The sequence below is a fragment of the Bactrocera neohumeralis genome, chromosome 5 (genome assembly GCF_024586455.1).
Source record: "Bactrocera neohumeralis isolate Rockhampton chromosome 5, APGP_CSIRO_Bneo_wtdbg2-racon-allhic-juicebox.fasta_v2, whole genome shotgun sequence".
In the NCBI taxonomy this organism is placed as follows: domain Eukaryota; kingdom Metazoa; phylum Arthropoda; class Insecta; order Diptera; family Tephritidae; genus Bactrocera; species Bactrocera neohumeralis.
Window position 1 is genome coordinate 8,147,033 of NC_065922.1, and position 23,563 is coordinate 8,170,595.

At 31.9% G+C, this 23,563-nt stretch overlaps 1 protein-coding gene across 1 annotated transcript in view; it reads right to left on the bottom strand.

Moving 5' to 3' along the window:
* LOC126758175 (synaptic vesicle glycoprotein 2A-like) overlaps positions 1 to 22,713 on the bottom strand; it is a 39,280-nt gene extending 16,567 nt beyond the window's left edge. The window contains 7 exon segments of the mRNA XM_050472286.1: positions 375 to 573; positions 636 to 792; positions 864 to 1,395; positions 1,454 to 1,814; positions 1,896 to 2,220; positions 2,301 to 2,384; positions 21,425 to 22,713. Of these exon segments, the coding sequence (XP_050328243.1) occupies positions 375 to 573; positions 636 to 792; positions 864 to 1,395; positions 1,454 to 1,814; positions 1,896 to 2,220; positions 2,301 to 2,384; positions 21,425 to 21,494 (1,728 nt within the window). The 5' untranslated portion in view covers positions 21,495 to 22,713.
* Positions 22,714 to 23,563: the final 850 nt, after the last annotated feature.

Sequence of the window (23,563 nt, forward strand, 5' to 3'; positions counted from 1 at the left end):
TAGAGTCGTGTGAATACTACTAATACTATTCTATAACACATTCAAATATTAATATAATTCAACACAGCTTTTAGTTTATTAAATTTTTTGCTTTATTTGTAGTTTCATTCAATATATTTTATCTAAAAACACACATTCCACACGCATCTCAATAAGCACCATAAAATTAAAAACCAAATTAAATAAAAACACTTTCATACAAAATACTAATTAAATATTCACTCACACAAACACACACGCACACATAGAATCACAATTTATTATAACAGCATTTCATCCATCCCTAATAATAGTAGTTGCGAAGTTAAGTATGCTATCCGCATTTAAGCCGCAATTTAGAATAAGAATTGACGCACGCCTTCGCACATTTATGCCTCATCCAAAACGGGCTTGGCGGGGGGCGCCAAAGTTCTGCGCGGTATCAGTAGAGCCAGGAAGGCGCAGACATACAAGGCAATACAAGCGGTGTAGAAAGTCAGTTCGCAGTTTTTAGCCAGTATCGCACCCACAATATTAGCGCCCACAACACTGCCCAAGCGACCGAACATCAGCGAGACGCATATCGCCATGGCACTGTAGATAGAGTTTCAATTGAAAAAAATGTTCTTTAGGACCTGCTGACGATGAAGACTTACCGCATTTGTGTGGGATAAAGCTCAACTGTGGCAGCGCCCAAAACATTTATTGCCACGCCTACCAAAAAGAAGAGCACATACAGATACGCCGCAATCGATGGATCGACCACAAACACTGCAGCAAGGCCACAAGAGGTGAAGAAAATAGTTGAAACAACTGTGAATTGTAGACAATCGAAAAATGTTAGTGTGAATTGGAAAGTTATAGAATTGGTTTCTAATACTTACAAAGTATGGTTATCTTGCCGACTCGGTTGATTACCAAGCCAATAAAGGCAAACGAGGAAGCGTACAAGATCTCCATGATTAATGAGTAAAAATATGTTGTGTTCTCCAATTTAGCAACGCATTCCATTGTCTGAAAGGATGAAGAGTTGCAATTAGATGTTGGCGATTGTGAATTTGGTTTTCATTTCCAGATATTTGTACTTACACCATCAGACTTATATAAGCTCTCATGTTTGTCGTAGACAATTTGACAGATCTGTTTGTGCTCGCCTGGATGGCCATTCATGAACTCGACCATGGAGTTGATGATGTGCGGGAACCACATGTACATGCCGTTGGTCACCACATACAACCAGAATTGCATATTGCAAACGATCAATGTGATGCGTATGTATTGTTTGTGGAATAATGGCACCGTTTGGTTCCACATGCTCTTCAGAAAGGCGGTGGCAAAATTCTCCTTCGAAGCCGATTGATTGTTCAGCTGCATCATAGAGCCGGGTGTCTCCTCCTCCGGTAGGATGTGTTTTAACTAGGTAAAGTGAAAATAATTATTTCCTAAGCACAAACAATAAAGCGCCACCACTTACTTTTAGATCCTGAGTGCCACCGTTCCAACGTTGCATCTTTTGCAAGACCTCAATGGCTTTCGCCTCTCTGCCGTGGGCCAAGAGGAATTTCGGACTTTCGGGCAAAGCGAACATGCATAGACCACAAAGCATGCCGGGTATGCCGCAAACGATTAAAAAGAAACGCCAAGGCTTATAATCAATGCCCAAGAAAGGCAAGGGCAAGACCCAGTCTTGATTGATGACAAGGAAGGCAATCATTGGCAAGATCATCGCGCCGATCGCAAAGATAAATGAGGAGCCCATCATCGCGCGCGAGCGTGTCTTATCTGTGTGGAACTCGCCGAGGTAGGCATAAATTGTAGCCGAACCGCCAGAAACGCTGTAAAAGAGAATAAGAAGAAATTATAAATGTTAATTTGTTGGAGTATGCTCAGATAGAAGAACGCAACAGCAAACTTACAAAAAACCATTGATGAACCGCAGCAACACCATCACCCAAAATGTGTGCGAAAAACTCGAGAATAGTGTGACAATAAAGCCAGCCAACAATGTCGGCCTAATAACGCGTCTGCGTCCCTTTGTGTCGGCCAAAAAGCCCCACAGATGCGAACTTGTTATGATACCAGCGAAACTAATGGCACTCAAGACGCCCTTATCCTGATTCGTTAGATTTAAGTCACATTGTGCAATTGGCAAAATAAAACCCATAGCTGCCGTCTCCAATAACACATTGGCCAAAACCATGCCAGAGGTGAAGATGAGGAAGTAATTGAATTTACCGAAACCTATGAATGGTGTCCAATTAATATAAAGTGTGATGACGGTATTCACTAAAAAGGAATACTAAGCGTCAAATGGTACTTACCGGTAAGTGATAAAGCTTCTGAAAATGAAATGGCCCCATGTTTACGATTTACCTTAACGGGCTCTGTATGTATAATTGAAAGTACTGGAATAAGGTGGGAAATTTGTTTGTAAATTAATTTTTCATGTTCGACAAAATTTCTGGATATGGACGTCTTACACATAAGTACATACAGTTTTATGTATGAGTATGCATGTATGCAGTATGGGAGTTTTTAGCGATGGGATGAGGATATTGCTGTTGTAGGGCACTTACATAATGCGGTTTAGCTAAACAGTATGTTGTATTTTTTTTTATTTATTTTTTTTTTTAATTTTTTTAAGCTTAAATTTTTTTTTTCATTTTTGTTTTTTTTTGTTTATTTTTCTTCCACTTTCTTATTCAAACAATTAATTTTTGCTTTCATTTTTTTAATGATTTAAATTAATTAAATTTTTTATGTACATAGTGTTTGATATAAAAAGTTAGCTTTGGTTTCTATATAAAATCTTAATGGTAAATGGTCTTCTTGGTGTGATGTTTTGGTAGTCTTTTAATTCAATGAAATAATTTTGGTTTTGTTTACTTAAAGTAATTTTAATTTTTAGATCAAATGCACTGATAGTATATATTTGTTGTTTTTTTTTTAAATACTTATACATAATTCTTTATTATTATTATGTTTTTTTTAATAAATAAATGTAACATATTTTTCTTTGTATAATGTATTTAAAAATGTTAAATAAAGTTTTTTTTTAATAAAAAATTAAAAATAATTATTTGTATACAAATATATATATTATTAAAACCTCAAGACTTTTTAACAAAAAATTAAAAAAAAAAAAAAATTGTTATGCTATTATATACTATCAATTTAAAATCAAATAACTTTTTAATAAATAATTAAAAAAAATATTTTTATACAATTATATACTATTAAAATTTCAAGACTGAAAAATTAAAAATAATTATTTTTACACAATTACATAATTTTCTTTTGTTAAAATTATAAACATTTAATTATTAATTAAAAACATATAAATATCTGGTGAAATAATCTTACCCATCTTGTTTATATTCTTACTATTCTAATGAATAATTTCTTTTCTCGAAATTTTCAATTCTCACATAAATGAATTTAAATATAAAAAATAACAAGGCTTATTTTGAGCACTAATTAAACGCTAAATATAAAAGTCTTTTGAATTTTTGTACTGTCTAACCTTCGCGCCTCTTAGTTACTAATGGCAGTTAAGAAAGTAACCATCTATTTAAACCTTTTCGCCCACTCAACACAAAGAATATATGAACGTACATACATAGATGGGTGCAAATATACAGAAGCTATCTCGTGCCGCAAATTTAAGAACTAAGAAATGTGACATTTTTACGACAGATGTAGGCATAAAATTGAGTTATTCTACATGCACTTACTATGTACGAACGACAAATAATTGCATATGTTTATATTCAAAGGATGATGTGTATTTTCTATACCTTTTGGTTTGATCTTCACACAACGTTGCTATGTACAAGTTGTTAAACCTGCACAATGTCAGCGTGAAACTTACAGTATCTAGCCACCGAACCATGTACGCTTCGTGCTTTTGGTATTTGGAGAATGTGAATACTATTTCTTTTCTAAACGGGTGACAAAAAATACACACTAAAATAATAAGACGAGTGAGGCTTGTTCATATATCTTTATAATTTAAAAGTACGTGTCACGTTGTTTGTCCGCGATGGACTACTAAACTACTGAACCGATTTTAGTAAAATTTAGCACACTGTGTTCAGTTCGAACCAACTTAAAAGATGGGATATTGAATGGACGCTCTATTAAGCGGACATCTCCATTAACTATGCACATTGTTGATGTTTATTAAATACAATCTATTAAGCGGACAACTCTATTAACTGGACAGAAACGCTGGTAACCAGACATTGAGAAAGCAGCCTTAAATTCGTTACTTTTTCCAATGAAATTTATTTGTAAGAACATATTCAAAATTAAACCTTAAGTACAGTCCCTTGGATTCTTATACCGACAAACTTTTCACCTTTATTCGTATTTTCGTAATAAAATTTTCACTGTATTGATTGGTTTAATATATGAATAATAGTACAAAATGTATACCAAAGTAACTAGTCTAAATATATCTAGTATGTAAGCGTTCTAAAAAGAAATAAAAAATAAGCCTTTCGCAACTGAGCTTTCACAAACACCAAGTTCTAGAATATTCGGAGAATCAAGAACAATTTTGAAGTGGTAATTTTCCGGATCAAATTATACACGGATAAAAAAAATAGATTTTCTGTCTCTACTCGTCATCTTTGCAAAAGATTCAGCAGATTTGGTACGTGGCTTGCACTGACTCGCTTCATACCTAAAACATTAACCAAAATATGAAATATATTGAGTCGACCCATAAGAGATGTTGAGATCCACTGCAAGATCGCTTTTGCTAACACCATGATTTTCAATCACTGTTTCTTTAACTATTTCGAATCCATGATTCTAATGGCAATTTCGTCGCTCAATTTTGTCCATGGTCAAAAGTGCCAAAGAAGCTTTTCGCGTCATGAACAAAGAGCTACCAATCAGGGCAAGCAAAGTTATTGGTTCTATTCACGCACACAGTTTGAATGGACTACGTTCAGATCGAATTTGATCAGCTGGTATTTCTTAGTTAATGAAAGTTACAAATATTTATACTTTAAAATATTCGGCGATATTTTCTACTTTTAGTATATGTTTCATATTTTTTTAATATACCTAATTTTGGGAATAATTAATAAAATATATATTTTGTTTTGAGTTAACTTACTTTTTATTAATTTGCTGAAATAAAATGTTCTAAGAAATTATGCTCTGGGAACGCAATGTAAGAATTCAAATCAAATAAAATAATGTAAATGTACATAATTAATAATTTCAGGTTTATGTTAAGAGAGGAATGTTGGCTAGAAGGTGATAACATTCTGTATCTCATTAACATTTGACATTTGACGGACATTGAAAATTTATTCTGTTGAATTAATAAACGATCTGTCTTCAGATTACGAACTGAAAATGACTTTGGAAATTTTTTTGAAATTTTTATTTAAACTTTAATATAAAATATTAATTTTTTTAAAGCAGCGTGTCGGAGATGAAACGTACATCCATATTAAACACATCCATTCCTAATTAAATCTCAAACTAATATCATTTGAAAGTAATCATATTTCCAAAAGTAATTTTTTTTTGTTTCACACATAGTTTTATGTACATATACTGTATATTTATTTCAGCCCAAAGAGCAACTCACAGAACCAATGTCAAGCGAGATTTGCGTCAGTAAGATCAGTTAATAAATTGCCGAATGCAAATAATGTTCCTGTATTTATATAATATAGGACTTCTAATACGAGCAGATAGTGACTGTAAATGCGTAATGTTTGCGCCATTTTAGTTACATTGCAATAACAAAACTAGACGCCTACGACTTAAGGGAATTTGACTTTGTATATACCAACAGCTGATCTGGGTAAACAGTTGAAATACTATTTTTATTTTTAAAACAAATAAAAAACACCGAAATAAATCGTACTTACATACTTAGATATATATATATGTATGAGTATGTATATACATATATACATACATATAAATATGTTTCTAGAAATATTGCTATGCCTTTACATTTCTTATGCAGCTTCCTTAAATCTCTTTACGACGAATAAGCTCTGAGCAAACACAAAGCTACACTTTATGGGCGGAAAGCAGTGGTATTAGGCGTGTTTTGCCCCTTTTTATATTGCTTATTTTTTGAATTGTTAGTTATCAGCAATTATGTTACGTATATGCATACATATGTACAGCTGGCGGATATACCGTATACCGTTTGCACTTTCCATATTTGTGCTGTTGTCATGTTTTTATTTCTGTAAATAATTATAAATAGCCGTTAGTTTGAAAAGAAAAGTTAAACTGGCTTCTGTCAGATAAGCGCTTTGTGTAATTTGGGGTTGAAGGTATAAAGCGTGGGAACCCGGTGGATGGTATAAACAATTCTTGTTGTTCTTAAATGAATTATAACGTGTTTGTGTACAACAACACAGCGTTATCTTTTTAGACTGACGCGTGGTGGAAGTTACTCATTTTTCACTTCTAGCAGCTTGAGAGTTGCCGTTGGCAGTGTTAGTGTAATTGTTGATACATTTAAATGTTAACATTTGAAATATTTTAAGAGAGTGTTGAAGTTATTTTATAAAAAATGAAATTTTATGGAACAAAGTAACAAAAGGCACATAAATTATAACAAAATAAAATTTCTTTCTGGTGTTGAACACGGAGAAAACGGATCTGCCACAAAATTCGTCTATGGAGATTCACTTCGATAAATGAGACACAACTTGTTCTCAAGGACCGCACCAAGTACTTTGGGATGGTTTTGGACAGCAAACTGCTGTGGAAGCACAACATGGAAGAAAGAGTGAGAAAAGCAAGCAATGCTTTATATGCATGTACTTATGTAGGCAGATGTTCGGCACAACCTGGTTGTTATCTCCCTCTCTCATGCACGGATATTACACGGCTATTATAAGACCAATTCTGCTCTACAGTGCAATATTATGGTGGACAGGTGTACGGAAATCCACCTACTGGAACCAAAGGAAAGTGTCCAGTGCATAACGGGAGCTTTAAAAAAAATTCGAACGGCAGCTCTTGAACTAGTACTAAACCTGGGTAATGGCGGTTGGGCAAACACTGACTACATGATCCTACGGAAATCCACCTACTATTATGGCGGGAAGATGGAGTTGGTGCCTGTCCAGAGTCTCTTTTTAAGTTGGCGGAAGTATATTTCCTCGTATCGCATATCGGCCAGAAGTATCTTCTGAAGCCGGGCAGCAGTAGGAAGTGTTGAAAGAAATAGGCAACGTCACTTTTACTGGATGACAGGCCACAAAGGCATCAAGGGCAATGAAACAGTGGACAAGTTGCCAAGAATGGTGTACGACTAACAACCGAAAACGTGATCAACATTGGGAAACCCATGTATTGTCTATACGACAGTCTTGACAAAATTGCAAAATTCATGTGCAAAACGGTAGATCGGAAGTATACAAAATTTCTATTGGCACTCGATAGAAGAAACTATGAGAACATGATTAGAATATTAACTGGTCTGTTGGCGACACACGCCCACAGAATGGGTCTGACAGATCGAGAAGACTGCAGGAAATGTCTAGAGCAAGGCACCAGGGAAGCAATAGAGCATCTCTTGTGCACTTATCACGCATTGGCACGACTACACTGTAAGCAACTGGGGTCCCCACGTTATGATACACAGTAGGAGGTATCAATAGTGAGGCCGCGTCAAGTGCATATATCATAAAGGATGTCTATTCCTCATGAACCTAGCAAGTTAACTCCATTTGGTAACGCAAAGGACCTTAACTGGCCTATGCGTGGCTTATTGGCCTACCATATTAACCTAATCTAATCTATCTACAAAAACATAAACCATAAATCAAAAAAAAATTAAATAAAATCAGCTTTTGCCTCACATTGTCACATATTGCAGAATCTTTTTAAAGTATTTCTTGAGCTAGTTTTATATTTTGTATATTACAAGTTCGCTACTTTGGTTATTTTTTAAGGGAATTTTCTCAAAAGTGTTCCAGGATCAGTGTTGCACATAATTCATAAAAAAAATAATTAAATTTGCATTTGAATTAACTCTATTGTTATCCGGAAAATCTTACCTAAGAATAGTTTTTAAAATTCTTATTCCAAAATACCGGATTAAAAATTAAGAATAATGGTCAGTAAGCTTACACATTCAATCGGTTTATATTTTATCAATATTTAATTATTTAATAAAAAATAATAACTTGATAAAAATTAAATTTGTAATACCAAGTTTACAATAAAACAATAAATTCTAAATTTTCATCCCCGAAATTCGAATTAAAAATCTAAATTGAATTTAAAACGCAACCATTATCAGAATAAGCAAATTCCAATGGAAACCTCTTTATAATAAAATAGTTCACATATGTACATATGGGGTATTCCATACCAAATCGACCACTTTTGAACCCGACCCCTTTAGATTTTGCTGAAACTTATCCATAAAAAAATTGTAAATTTTCAAAACTGAAAAAAATAAAAAAAAATAATCGGCCCACTCCGGAATTAGCAGGGATAGTTGTCAAATTATTTGAAGTTTTTTTGAGGAAAAAGAAAATTTAAAAAAAATGGTGAACTTGCAAAAAAATTTATTTAAAAAAAATTGTCAAATTTTCAAAAATGAAAAAAATAAAAAAAATATATAAAAAAATCGGCCCACTCCGGGATTAGCAGGGATAGTTGTCAAATTAATTGAAGTTTTTTTCGAGGAAAAAAAAAAAAAAAAAAATGGCGAACTTACAAAAAAAAAAATGACGATTTTACTTAAAAAAACCGATTATTTTATATAATTGATCGTGTTAAATTTTTTTCGTGTATATTTTCGAAAAGTTCATTAAAGTTCATTAAAAAGCAAAGCATTAAAAAGCAAATATTAAAAAAAAAGGACCCTAAAAGTCAATTTCTACAAAAGTTATGGCTATTTGAAAATTAAAAAGCCATTTTTTTGAAAAATTCATAACTTTTTTGAAGTTGGACAAAAAATTTTGAAAAAATTCTCAAAAATGTTTTTCAAAGGGTAGAAAAGGATGGATAAGTTTCAGCAAAATCTAAAGGGGTCGGGTTCAAAAGTGGTCGATTTGGTATGGAATACCCCATATGTACATATGTATATGGCGTCATTTGCCCAGGAAAAATATATACATATGGTATATAAATTGCGACTTATTGAAGCTATCAAAAAATTTCTTAAATTCTTCAAAAAAAATTTAAATTACCAAGATATTCGAAAAGAAAAATATTTAATAAATAATAGAACAAAATTTTATTTATTCCTTCAAAATTATGGGGCTAAATAATGTAAAAATATATTTAAAGGCATTCAAAGGCTGCATGCGCACTAACAGAAAACATCTTTCAACAGCAAATTTACATATGTATGTATGTATGTACATATATAAATTAACATATACCAGAATGTAAATTTTTTAAAGCATACCTTTGGGCGCCGCCAAACATTTGGTTTTATTAGAGGCGGAAATGAAATACATGCATGTGTATGCATATACGTACGTACTTACATATGTACATGCACCTATGCAGAATAAAATTACTTACATACATACATATACATATGTACATACATACATATATGTACATATGTATGTACATTTGTGAAAATGTAATTTTATTAATAAATTATTGCACTAAGTATTGAATATTGTACCGAGACATAGAATAAAAATACATATCTACAATTTTTCCTATTACCAAAAAAATTATAATACCACATAGAATGAGTTTTGTTTGCCATTATTGACTTAAAGTTAAAAATATATAATTAAAGTAAAATTTAAAAATAATAATAAAATGTACCAGAAAATGTTAACAAATTTAACAATATATAATAAATTATTAGTATTACCTATAAACAATTTTTAATTGTGTTATTAAAAATAAATTTGTAGAAACAATTTTTAATTGTGTTAATAAGAATATATTCTTAGAAAATGTTATTTAACAGAATAAAATTCTGAACACTGTTAATTAGAGAGAGCGTGTTAATGAACATGATATTAACGTGAATAATTTTAAAGCCTACATTTAGGCGAGCAATAATTGCTGGCAAATTACCCATAAACAGCAACAAGTAAAAAAACGAGAATATGGCGAGACAAACAAGAGGATAACTGATAAATTAATTTAATTAAATAAACTTATCTTTTCAGTATCAAGTATGTATGTAAACATAATAATGTACATCGTATACTTCATGTATGCTGTACATATGTACATATATTTAGATATACATACTTATATATTGAGTATGTATATTTGTTATGGCATATTATAATTAAGTGGCATTTTAATATTCAGTGTTGCGCATGAATGCAAATGAAATTGCCGCTCATTTCATAACATACATTTAGGAGTACTGGTAGTAGTACAGTAGTTAATGGATAATACGAAATTTTGATTCATTATTTGAATCATATTATAATTATAATTAATAGCTAAAATAATAAAATATAATTAATACATTTTTACACAAACTTTTTGTAATTTGGATAATTTAAAAGAAGTGTTCAATTATACAAGGGCTCATATATGTACATATTTAAAGAGACAAACTAAAAGTAAATCATAATTAAAATAGTCTTAAGCTCCTATTTTTTAAGATATAACTATATGTCGATTTAAAACTGTACCTTAAATGACAATATTTATTCACTTTTCTGTAGCTTTTGAAAAAATATTTGTTTTACTGCTCAACTCAAGGGAATAGCACTAGAACGTAAAAAGCCACTGCAATGACAACAAACCTCAACAGATGTACAACCATGTGTGCATACATACATACATACATACATGTACCTTCACATGTATGTACCTTCACATTGTATGTAAGTACTGAAGCAAACATAGCTAAACATTCTTTTAAAACATAAAGGTGATTTTTACAAAATATCGTGTATGTATGTATATACATACGTCAATTTTAAAAGTAGTCTGATAATAGAATATTTATAATTTTCATCCGCCAATAGTAAATCAAGTTTCAGCTGTTATGTGTGCATGTATTTTGGAATTCGGCCAGACTAAAAATATTATGAACATACATACAATAAACGAGTATTTATTGGAAATCTAAAAGAAACTACAACATAATAAACATGATATATGTATGTTTGTCAATTGTTTTTATTGCATTTAGCAGTTATACTATCATAAACAATGTAACGAAGTGTGATAAAGTGAAGTGTCATGTTGTATAATAATAACAAGCCGCTGTCATCGCCGTTATTAATTTGAATTTAATCTCATATTGAAGAGATTGGCTGTCAACCAATAAATTGTTTGATGATCTACCGCCATAAATGCCAAAGTAATCAATTGGACTGGCAATTACACACTTATGTATGAGATTATGAAATTATATATAGGTAAACGTTTGCAAAAATAACGGTAAAATTATACTTATGCATACATATATTACAATATATACATACATACATACATATATGACTTTAGTTTACTGCAAGACCGCTGTAATTGAAAGTTTGGTGTTTCGAGAGAAAGCTTTCAAGTTTGACTCGCTTTCTAAGGAATAGTAACGGAATGTATATTTCCCACTCAGAAACTATTAGCAAAGAAACATGACAATTTGACACAATAGAAAGCTTTATTGTAGTTATTCTTGAATAATTAACATAATTTAGTCAAAAATCCCATTTCGGGAGTTATGACTACTTACAGTAAGCAAACGATATACACTTTTCACCGCTTTTTAATATACGAATTCAAAAATTCCCTTGAGACGGATTAATTAAGAAATTTTAAATTCTACAATAATCCGAAATGTAAATTTTTTTACTAAAGGTTTCAAAAGTTATGGTATTCCTTATAAAAAAAAAAGATTTTTTACGTGCCATTTAAGTGGGAAACCTTGAATGATCACCGACTACTGTTAATTTTAAGCCATAGAAGCTGCCTTCAGTGATATTTTTTCGTAATTTTTATTAATATTTTAAAACATAAATTCGATAGGTTAATGTTTTTCTTGCTCACCCTAATGAGCATATATCTGCATATGTCTCCCCTAACTGTAGTACATTTAGTTGATAATAGTATTTAGATAATAATATCACGATAATAAAACACGCAGCAGGAAATTATGTCGGACGTTTTACTTAAAAAAAATGTCATTAAATTCATTTAGATAATGTGAGTACACAAGTTCTACATTAAGTGCGTTGGGAGCTACATTATATTTCCAAAGCAAGAGCATACACGCACACTGCGGCACCCACTTGCGAATTAAGAACTGTGTAAATATTTTGGTAATTACTAGCGATAATTGGAGAGTTTTGCAAATAACTACATACATATACATGAATAGATGTACGTATATATCATCACCTAAAATGCAGAACAACGTATCAGCAAAACAATCGATTTAGAGTTTTTTATTGCTTATGATTCTCTACATCATATTATATACATACATACATATATGTACATATGTAGCATAAAATTTTCAGCTATCGTTGCCAGATATAACTAATATATAACCATTTTATAACCAATATATAACCATTTTGTAACCAATATATAACCATTTTATAACCGAAACTCAAATTTAGTTTCAATATGAGTGGTTTCTATAATATCACTTTTCCTTCGCCTGTAAACTTATGTAAAGTGATGTTACGTTATTTTGCATTTTATGTGACGATATACATAGTCTTCTATGTCTACGGTACATAAACTGAATGTCATGAATTCTGTGTAGCTATGTAACAGTAAACTCACTTATGTATATATGCACAACTGCATAAGTCTATATATTGCATTCAGAATTGTCAACAGCATACAATGATAATGCAATTAATACTACATTTCGTGGGCTACAAACATACATACCATATATACATACATATAATACAGATACCGTTTTCATATACTTGAGCAGTTCAAGGTAACATTGCTAATTCCGCGATCAAGCAACAATTTTCTTTTTCATCATGAACACATTTTCCACCAATTTTAATATGACAGCGAATGACACAATACATTCATACTATTGAGAGTGGCGCGTGTTGAGCTACTCTCTACGACACGCTCGATGGCGCCAAAACAGTGGTGCCAATGTGATTGCGGATAAATAAAAGTTCAAAATGCATAGTAAACTATAATATTAAAGTAAAGTTCACGCATACAAACAAACACACACAAATGCGTTGACACGTGCCTACAAACATATTTTTATGTGCCTATGTTAATTGTTCACACGTGCGTTCTACTTGCCAGCGGCAATATTGACAAATTGAATAACAGACAAAGCACGTGGCGAATTCAACTGCATTTGCGAAAAATTGAGAGAGCGAGAGTGATAAAAAGACTTTGTGCTTTGTGTTTCGGATACGAATTAAGCAACAGTCTGGTTAGGCTGTGAAGTAAATGTTGCGCCTAAATAAATAATAAATAAATTTGCTGATTTTTTTATTAAAAAAAAAATATTACAAAAAAATGTTTTAATATATTAATATTTACATTTAAATAAGTATCAAAAGAATATTAAGATTGGAACATTTTTTTACTAAATAATAATAATAATATTTATCTAAATAACTAAAACAAAATTAAGTTTCGAAATTAACTTTTATGCACAACTCATGTCAGTGCAAAATTCCCAACACGGTTTATCAGTAATAATAATTATCAATAATTTTCTAGATAATTTTATTACGCGCATACACTTACCAGTCACTGATTTTTTCCACATTAAACATTGATATTCTATCCATATTTGCGTTTAGTTTATGCCGAAAGTGACCTTGGCCCTGCACATGCAGTTTTTATTGCTTTTATAGTATTATTACCTCGTACTGTTTATCATCATCAAATTCTTTGTGAACAAAAGCGTCATATTCCCAAACAAACAGTAGAATACTCTGAATACTCTCTTGTAGAAAGCACTCAAGAGCTCAACCAGGAAATGGAGTTATTTATTCTATGTAAATAAAGCTTTCATGTTTGCAAATGAGCTATGTAAGTAATGAAACTGTTATCGATAGAAAAATGAAGCTGAATAAATGCACGCAAATATTTTTTATAAAGTATAGTAAAAAGCCTGATTTAGTCGATAAATATGCTGGAATTACCGTTGTTTACAAATATTTAAATATTTTTGAGCTATATTTACTGATATTTATTTAAGCTTTTCAGAACAATTAGTTCTAGCCGCGTTCGATATTTATTTATTATTTTCTTAATATGCAATTTTTACAATAAAAACAAATTATAAATAATAATAATAAAAAATAAATAAAAAACTTATTATCTATTAATGGACACATAATAAAAACGAAATAAAAAAAGTGGATTTTCCATATTTCGATAGGTATAACGGTATAAGAGTGATACGAGTATAATAAAATTTTTAATTGAAACCTCAAATAGTTGTTTGAACTGATGGCGTTAAGACTCCGACTGTCAATAACCCTAAAAATTTACATAGGTGTGACTTTTGTCGCTTCTTCACTCCTCACATGACCACGATTATTGCCAAAGTACAGAGCCGTAACAAAATCCTCAAGTCGCTAGCCGGCAGCACATAGGGCAAAGGACAGAAAAACTTTGTTGGCAACATATAAGGCAATCAGTCGGCCGGTTCTTAACTACGCCGCACCAATATGGTCGCCTGGATGCAGTGAAACGCAGACGAGGAAACTGCAAACATGACAGAATACTGCACTCCGGACTACGACAGGATGCCTCTTGATGTATCCCATTGAACACCTGCATAGTGAGGTCCGTATGTATAATGAACTTCTCTTCAAGCAGTTTCTGCTGATGTGCTTTCGCAGAAACCATCCCTGCAGTCACCTGCTTGGAGCGGTACCGAATATTCAGAATGACACTGACATATCAAACATATGTCCAACATGCATTGAGTCCCCGCATGACACAAGCCATCCTTTGCATGCCTTGCTAACCCTACTCTTTGACACCCTTCTCCCTTTGGTCCTTTGGTCCGACCCCGTCGAAACAGCACGTTTCCTGGGCCTAGAGTTGGATGACGCTGACGACATCTTATCTAATCCTTATCATCTTAATGGAATTAAGTAACCGTTACAACATCGACTAAAATGTCAAAAATAGCTGTACGTGATGGAAGAGTTTTAAACTCAAATACGTAATCAGGACCCCTCAAATACCCCACATTCCTCTTTACACATCAGCCGCAAATTTTTTCTTCAGATTTTTTGAATAGTGTTATTAAACAGATAATATCTTCTAGTGTTAAATTTTTTTAAGTTTCATTCACTGCAACAGTGGAGAACCTTCGTTTAAGTGCCGTCAGAGATTACATGTAACTCGAAAAATAAATAATTTTTAATAAGAATAATAAAACAGAAACAACTTATTTTAAATCATTAAAAAAATTGTGAAATAAGTTGTGAAAACCATTTCGCTATGAGTGTACTAATGTCCGTGTATTGCTATCATTCTCATTGAGAGTGCCAAATTTGAGCAATTTACACATTTTTCGTGTTTTTGTAACATTGTACATATAAATATACATGTATATAAGTACTCAGTCACATAAATTAAAGTGTGTATGTGCGAAGCACGCGCAAAAAGAGTTGTATTATTATGATTGTTGTTGTTTTATGATTCGTACGTCGAATAGAGTGAGAATTGGCGGCATATTCTCTTTGTAGGTATGTATGTATAATACATAAGTATGATATAAAAATAATTATGTACAGTCATAAATATATTTTGTGACGTAGACGAATAATTTTATTTGTTTTTGTTGTTTATTATGCAAATTATTAGTTTGCAACGATTTTCTAGAAAATTATGTGCACTTCCCTCTACTTACTTATATACATTCAATGTAAAATTGTTGTTTTAAATATAATTCGCAATATTTTTGCTTTTCAGAAGAGTTTGTTAGCGCAATTATATTCATACATACATATATAGAAATATACTTATGTATGTATGTTATTGCTGCTCACTGTTGATACTTGCGTTGCCGCCTCCATTCGGTGGTCATCACTGTTGTGATTCAGAAATATACAGGCATATGTATAACATATACACATACACATGTGTGCGTGCTTGTACTTTGATGTGTCTTATCAGATTCATTATAAGAAAACAACAAAAATGTATGTTTTAGCTTTAAACGCCACATTTGTGCGAAAGCTTATGCACTACGCATAACATATTTACATTTTGTCTTTGTCCAACTGGGTCTGAGCCAAAGAGCTTGTCTCCGCTGTTACTATGTTACTATTAATGATAAGAAACCGAGTACTTCTTCGGAGAAAAGTAAGTATACGCAGTGTACACACTCACATACATATAATAATATTCAGACTTATGTATGTACATATGTGTGTGTTCACATGTTAGCCGACTGTTGCTGTATGATATATACTACATACATATGTATGTCAATATTTTCTTATTATATTTGTACATACATACATATCTATTTTTGTTTAATATTCGCGAGAATCACACAATTTGCCTCGTACGCGCAATGATTTCTTTATTTTGTGCGTTATCAGCGCCAACTAACCAAATACTAACTGATTAAATTCATAAAATTTTTGAAAATTCGCGAGTATTGTGTACTAATATAAGTAACACGTGTGTTAAATGTGCTGATAATATTTATCAAGCTTAACTAGCCGCATGGATTTTTGCAATAATATTGTTGCAAATCCTAACCCATATTTTTATACCCTGAACCCTGATAGTTTTGTTTACCACTAAGTTTGAAGCACCCAGAAGGAAACGTGGAAGACGCTAATTGTTTTAGTTTTTGATTCAGGTTTCATTTACTGGCACTGAAGTTTCAAATACAATAACAGCAACAACAAACGTCGGAAACTTTATAAGGTATTATATAAATGATCAGCGAGACGAGCTGACTCAAATTAGCCATGCCCGTCTGCCTGGCCATCTGTATCCGCGTCTGTCTGTATAAATTAAAAAACCGGAAACTTCGGCAATCAAAATTAAAAAACCAGAAATGTGCTCACTTCGGCAGTCACATTTATTCTGATTCTTTTTCTGATTTGATACAATTTCTTTTGCTTAAAAAACTAAGCCTATCAAGCCTACGCAAATACAAAGTGGAAATAAACAGGTTGTTGTTGATGGTGTCAGGTATGCGATCAGCGGACGCTTTCCATAGATTTAGTTACTACAGCTTTAAGGGAGTTGAGATGAGGGTCGATCCACTAACTTATATAAGCGAACTAGTCGCACAGTTTTTGAGATATCGTTTTGAAATTGTGCAAACGTCCTTTTCTCCTCAAGAAGCTGCTCATTTGTCGGTAGCTCCGATATCGGACCGATCAAAATCAAGTCCTTGCATCAAAATTTTTTTATTCGGCAAGATACCTTTATGACATTTTGCGTGAATTGTTGTCCAATGTAACGGTAAAATCTCCCCACAAATTTTTCAGAACTGCCTACTGTCGCATATAGCTCCCATTTTGACTGACCGATCAAAATTTGGCTCTTTTATAGAAAAAGTTAATGTTCGCCTGCTAAATAACTAAGAAAGAGGCTTTTAAATCACAATTGCGGATTAAAACGAATGCATATGTATGTATGTATATCGTCACCTAAAATGCAAAATAGTATAGCATCAAAAACAAATCGAAAACCGCTGTCAGATATAATAACCAATATATAACCTTTTTATAACCAAAACTCAAGTTTTGTTTCAATATGAGTGGTTTCTATTATATCGTTTTACCTTCGTCTGTAAACTTATGAAAAATGATGTTACGTTAATTTGCATTTTAGCTGACGATATATGTACATATGTACATACATACATATGTACATTAGTGGTTGATTTTATGTACTCATTTTTAATAATGCCCAAAATGAAAAAAAAAGATTTTGTATTTTTCAAATCATTTTCACCCCTATTAACATTATCTATGCAATATGTATGTACAGTGGTGTTTATTCAATCTACCCCTAAATCATATTCCAAAGTGCATGGAGTTGAAATAATGTTATGTGCACAGTTTCGTAATTTATGCGTTTCCAGAAAGTGAACATTTTCAGATTTTCAGTACTTCAAGAGACAATATTTCCGCTTAAAGCTCGTAGAAACCGGCTATGGGCCGCTTCGGCATAATATTTACAGGCAAATACAAACCAAAAGGCAATAAATACAAGCAATTAGTGTTTATAATCACTTTAATGCATAATAGATAAGCGTAAAAGTTTGAGTGCTAAATAAAAATTCATTGAAAATCATCGCAGAAAAAGTGCATACATGTAAACCCATATATGTATGTGTGTACACTGAAATACTCAGAGCATTGACTGCGCTGTATTGAGTTTGCACACGCACATACAAACAAGCATATGAGCTCATAATAACTATGTATGTACATACATAAGTAAATACGTATGTAGGCGAGTTCGCAGAGCGTGTGCGAATAGATAAGGAAATTCGCCAATCCACATACACACACATACTAACGACAAAAAGGGGGTTGCTGCCAGACTGCCTTGACCTGGGACAATGTCTGACACTGCTAAATAAACAGTTAAAGCATAAAACAAATCGGTGTATACATACATATGTATAAATCATAGTAAAATATAAGCGCAAAATCACTAACCATTGTTGTGGAAGTATGTCGTCATGGCTACAGCAGGGTGTTCCGCATTTTTCAAATTCAAGCGGCACACAAATAAATTCCTTTAATAGAACAATTTCATGATTTTACAGCAAATAATTATAGAGAAACGTGTATTCAATGCTGTTATATAAGCATTTTATTGCTTAAAGCGATTTTATTTGTGACAATTAACTGTTATATATTTGCCTGTGTGTGTGCTTTCCGGTGGTAACGACTTCAGTAATTCCCCGTGAAATAATTGTATTCTTAATAGCAGTCGTTGCTTTACACTTTTAATTGCTTTCGTGTATATATGTAAATCAAGTAATCAATAGATTATATGCACATATATTAATTTGTGTTGTAAAGCAATTAATGCGACGAGTACTGACATTTTTATAAACAAAACAGTAACCTTAGTAATAAAAAGCTTTATAATTCACGCGACAAAATATAAATGATTGCTGATTGTGCACAGCGCTGCTACAAACATACCTCTGTCTGGCGTTTTATTGCCAGCGCGCTTACCCAAAACACTCGACCTGTAACTGAGACGTGTTGAACTTAAATACGCTGAGTCATGCGCTCAGGGTTATTGCATTGCATGCGCTTCATATCTTATTTCCATTCGGTTTAAGAAAAACAATCGTCGATTGGTTTCAGTTTTTTAATGAATTTTCTTTCATTTCTCTTTTATTTCGCATATGTTTCGGATCTTCAATGCTTATTTGTATATATTTTTATTAGAAAACTATATGGCTACTTGTTTTTTTTTCAGGCTTCGTTTACTGGCACTGAAGTTCAAAATTATTTCACTAATGCATTATATATTCTGCTATAAACTTAATTTATTTGTGTTTGTTGTAGAATATAAATTATGAATAAGGTGACCAGCTACAACTTAAATACTTGCGCTTGTTTACATTGTAAAAAGTGATATATTTACTCAAAATTCCCACATTGAAGTGGGCTGTTGGCAGGCACTGTGCCTATAAATGCATAGGGATAAGTGAAAAGTGTTTATTTTACTCTCAGTTTTAGCATCTAATTCCCAGGTACTTGCTTCAAGAGCCACTTATTGCTTGGAATTTCCAACTGCTTCTAGCAAAATACTACTGATTTATATTTGTTATCTTCAAATGTGAATTTTGGAAGAACTCAAACAAAGAATTTAAGAAAAAAGTCAATACTCGCTAAATGCAATATTAATTCTTAATTGTGGAAATGCTCAAAAAGCATTGTAAATTATCAAAAAATAAATTATTATACCGTAACAAAATAATTTAATCTTATATAAGTATGTGACAATTAAAGTTTTTGCAGGGGGTATTAATGCTATATTGTGAGTAATTTGTTCGGCTTACTTCAGTATTCTCTTTCATTTGACCGTATAGCAAAGACGGCTTTCATTGTATTATTATTTATACTAAAATAAAAAAATATTGCATTATATTAATTGAATTATTTTAAAAAATAATAATGCTTATAGGGTAATATCCACTTGCAAGTCAGTAAAATTGCAATGTTTTGTATTTTTTTTTTATTTTTGAATAGGCATTTTACTCATCAAGTAAAATAAAATAATGAACATTTACAGAATTTAAGGTATTTTAATAATCTTTCATTTTTAAAATTTTGGATTTCTTTGATCCCGAGGAGTACCTCTAAGAAACTATTTCCCACCACAGTTGGGTCTAAGTAGCCGGAATAGACCTCGACTTTTATCTGGCCAAGGACTGTAACTTCGGCATCATTCCGCGAAAATACTTCAGGGACTTTTTCTACAGCTACAACAACAAAAACAGGACCAAAAAAGGTGTCTACCGGTGAGGGAGAGTTTTCTGCTTAAAATTATTTCAAACCCAAAAACCAAAAGGATTTATTATTACTTTAGACGAATTCAGATAATAAAAACATTTTCATTTTAGAGCTGCTGGAAAAATTGGATTTGAAAAAAATTTTAATTTTTGAAAAAAATTGGATTTGAAAAAAATTTTAATTTTTGAAAAAATAACAATTTTTAAAACCGTTTTTTTTTAATATTGCACTTTGAAAAAGCTTAAAAAATCGAAAACATTTTCAAAAAGTTTATTCTTGCATCATTATCTGAAAATTATGTCTATAAGAAGGTCGTTTGAAAATTTCAAGTCGATCGGTCAAGCCGTTTTGGATAAATTTTCCTCACTAAAATAACCTTTCGAGCAAAACGCTTCTAGAATTTTAGAAGCCAATTACACTATGTAAAAAAAATCAGTCGTATCTTCGATACTTTTTTTTCGAAAATCTTATATAAATAATGTAATTGATATACTTATGTGTTTATGTGTCTGCAAAACAAAATTAAATTCACAATTGGATATAAGCCCTTAATTATGACATTTTATGCATACAATTTAATAGCTGATCACCTTATATAGTATCTTATGTTTTTTTTTCATAATATCTTACGTTTTTTTTTTAATTTTTTTCAACTTATTTTTTTCTATTTTTTAATTGTAAATATTTACTAATTAATTTTTTTTCCAACTTATTGCTTTATGTAAGTACGAAAAAAGTAAAGAACTTAGAACTTAATGCTTGCCGTAACACTTCCGTGTCGCTTGACTAAAAAACAATGCATTCGTGCTAATACTAGTACAGACATTTATTCAATGTCATTTATTTATACAGACAGACATACATACATAAGTATGTATGCAATGTGTTTACATACATACATACAAACGTATGCTTTGTAATTATGTATAGTAAATACAACGAATAAGCGAGAATGCGGTTTGACACAATTTCGATATGGCTGTGAAGGTATGAAAGTGATTAAAAAATATTTACAACAAATGATTACTTACAACGCTCAGCGGCGCTTTCGGCACTGCAATCTTTCAGCTCAAAGCTGCCCAGTTTCGAACGCATCTCCATATTGTACGAGTCTTTGGTGAGTACGCTGCCTTGCTTAACACTTTTATATAACTGGACTGGTGTAACTAATGACCTTAAAGCGCTTTTATTTAACTGTTTCACACAACTGGATTTAAAATTATATATAATTTATAATTATTCGCAATGTCTGCATGCGCGAGGTTGATAGGCTCCACTGGCTTTATTAATTAACAGCTTCAATAAAAAGCACTGTTTACTTTTGTAATCCTAAAAAATGTTATCACATAAGTACGCCGTTATAATTTGTAATACCTGCTTGTGGGCTTAAGTTTTCACGTGTTTATATTTGACTTTGGATTTGGTTTTGCACGTAAAATGAATTTTGCTTAAATTTATTATATTTGCTTTGGCAGTGACTACCTTCACAACGGCACGTTTAATGCGCAAAAATGCTGGCGCTTTACAATATTGTTAATATATATTTTTTTTTAATTTTTAAAATTAAATAATTTTCATAAATAGCACTGCGCACTTCAAAAATTGTATAATGTCCTTGTATTTGTAATGACTGGCTGTCGTATTTGTATAACTACTTTGTATAGAATTTTGTGAAAATGTATAAATATTTTATATTGTACACCCGCTACTTGCTAACATTGGCAGTGTTTTTATGTGATTTTCTTTTTCCTACGTTTCAGCGACGCGTTGCCTGTTCATTTAAGCGAAAGCGAAGACAGCGGTGGCCACAGTTTGGTAAGTGAGTTGGTGTGCACTTCGTTGTTACCCGTTGGACTTTGCGGAATTGACTGAGCGCTGCATCAGGCGGCTGGGCCTAATATACACCACTAAATTGTGAAAAATCGTTGACTAAATAAAATGAGTATTCGAACTCGTCACTTCTGTTTGACACTCGTGTGTAGCAGCAATAACAACGAATACCGTTGACACTACCGGCAGCAGCGACTGGTGGAGAAATGGTTTTTTGCGATTTTATTCACAACGATTTCACGCGTTTTATCACACTATTTTGGTGCGCTCTTTTACCATGAAACTCAGCGAGCGTAGCAAACTGAGCACAAGTGCATAAGTGTTTCTTGTATTTTATTTTTGGTTGCAATGGTTGAATCGTTGCAGCGCACTTACATATAACAATTGGTGTCGGTTGCAAATCGATGAATGGTATTAATTGTTTATTTCGCTATTCGGCTGCTCCAGAGCCGTCACTTGGTGGATCGTTGGCGTGCCTCGCGGTTGTCCGTTTACAACTGGGAGCTTCAGTTCTCTGCACGCGTATATTAAGTACAAAATTTCCTGTTTATGGTGCTGCCGACGCCGCGGTGCGCTTCGTCGTCTCTTCGGCAGCGTAGACACACGTGTTTTATTTTTGTGTTTGCATATGTATGAAGTATAAATTTTAACCGCATATAAGATTAGCCAGACAAGCAAATGTGTAATTTGAAGTGGGTGTGCGCATTTCTACAATGAAATGATGATTAACAGCGTAAAGAAATTCATTCAGACTGGGTTGAACCGGCACACTCACAAAATAAACACCTTATGATTTGCAAAAAATAAGTTTTGATGAATTAGAGATACTGATTTATTGATTTTATAATTTATTGCATGTCTCGAAGGGTGCTTAAATTTTTAATAATTATGAAAGAAAAATGTTTGTTTTCATATTTATTTTATTTTTTAATATTATTTGATTTTTAAATATTTTATGATTATTAAAATATTTTATACCATAAATAAATAAAGGTAAATTATGTATATAAATTCATATATAAATATTATTTTGTAACTAAAATATATTCATAGGTTTTATAGGCTCTTTAATGTATGAAACCTAAAGCCTTTCAAAACAGCTGTTTAACGAAAAAAATATTCATAATGAGATTACTCTTTCGAGAAATCCTAAACTAAAAGAGATTACAATAATTTTCTAAATCTAAACAACATTCACATAATTTGTGAAATATTTTCGTATAATGTATACTTTTTTTCGCTTAACAGCTGTTTTTCAAAGCTGTAAGGAGAAGCACGAAACTTTAAAATATATTTCCAAAATGCTATAATATGTTACTCTTATGTTAATATTTGACTAT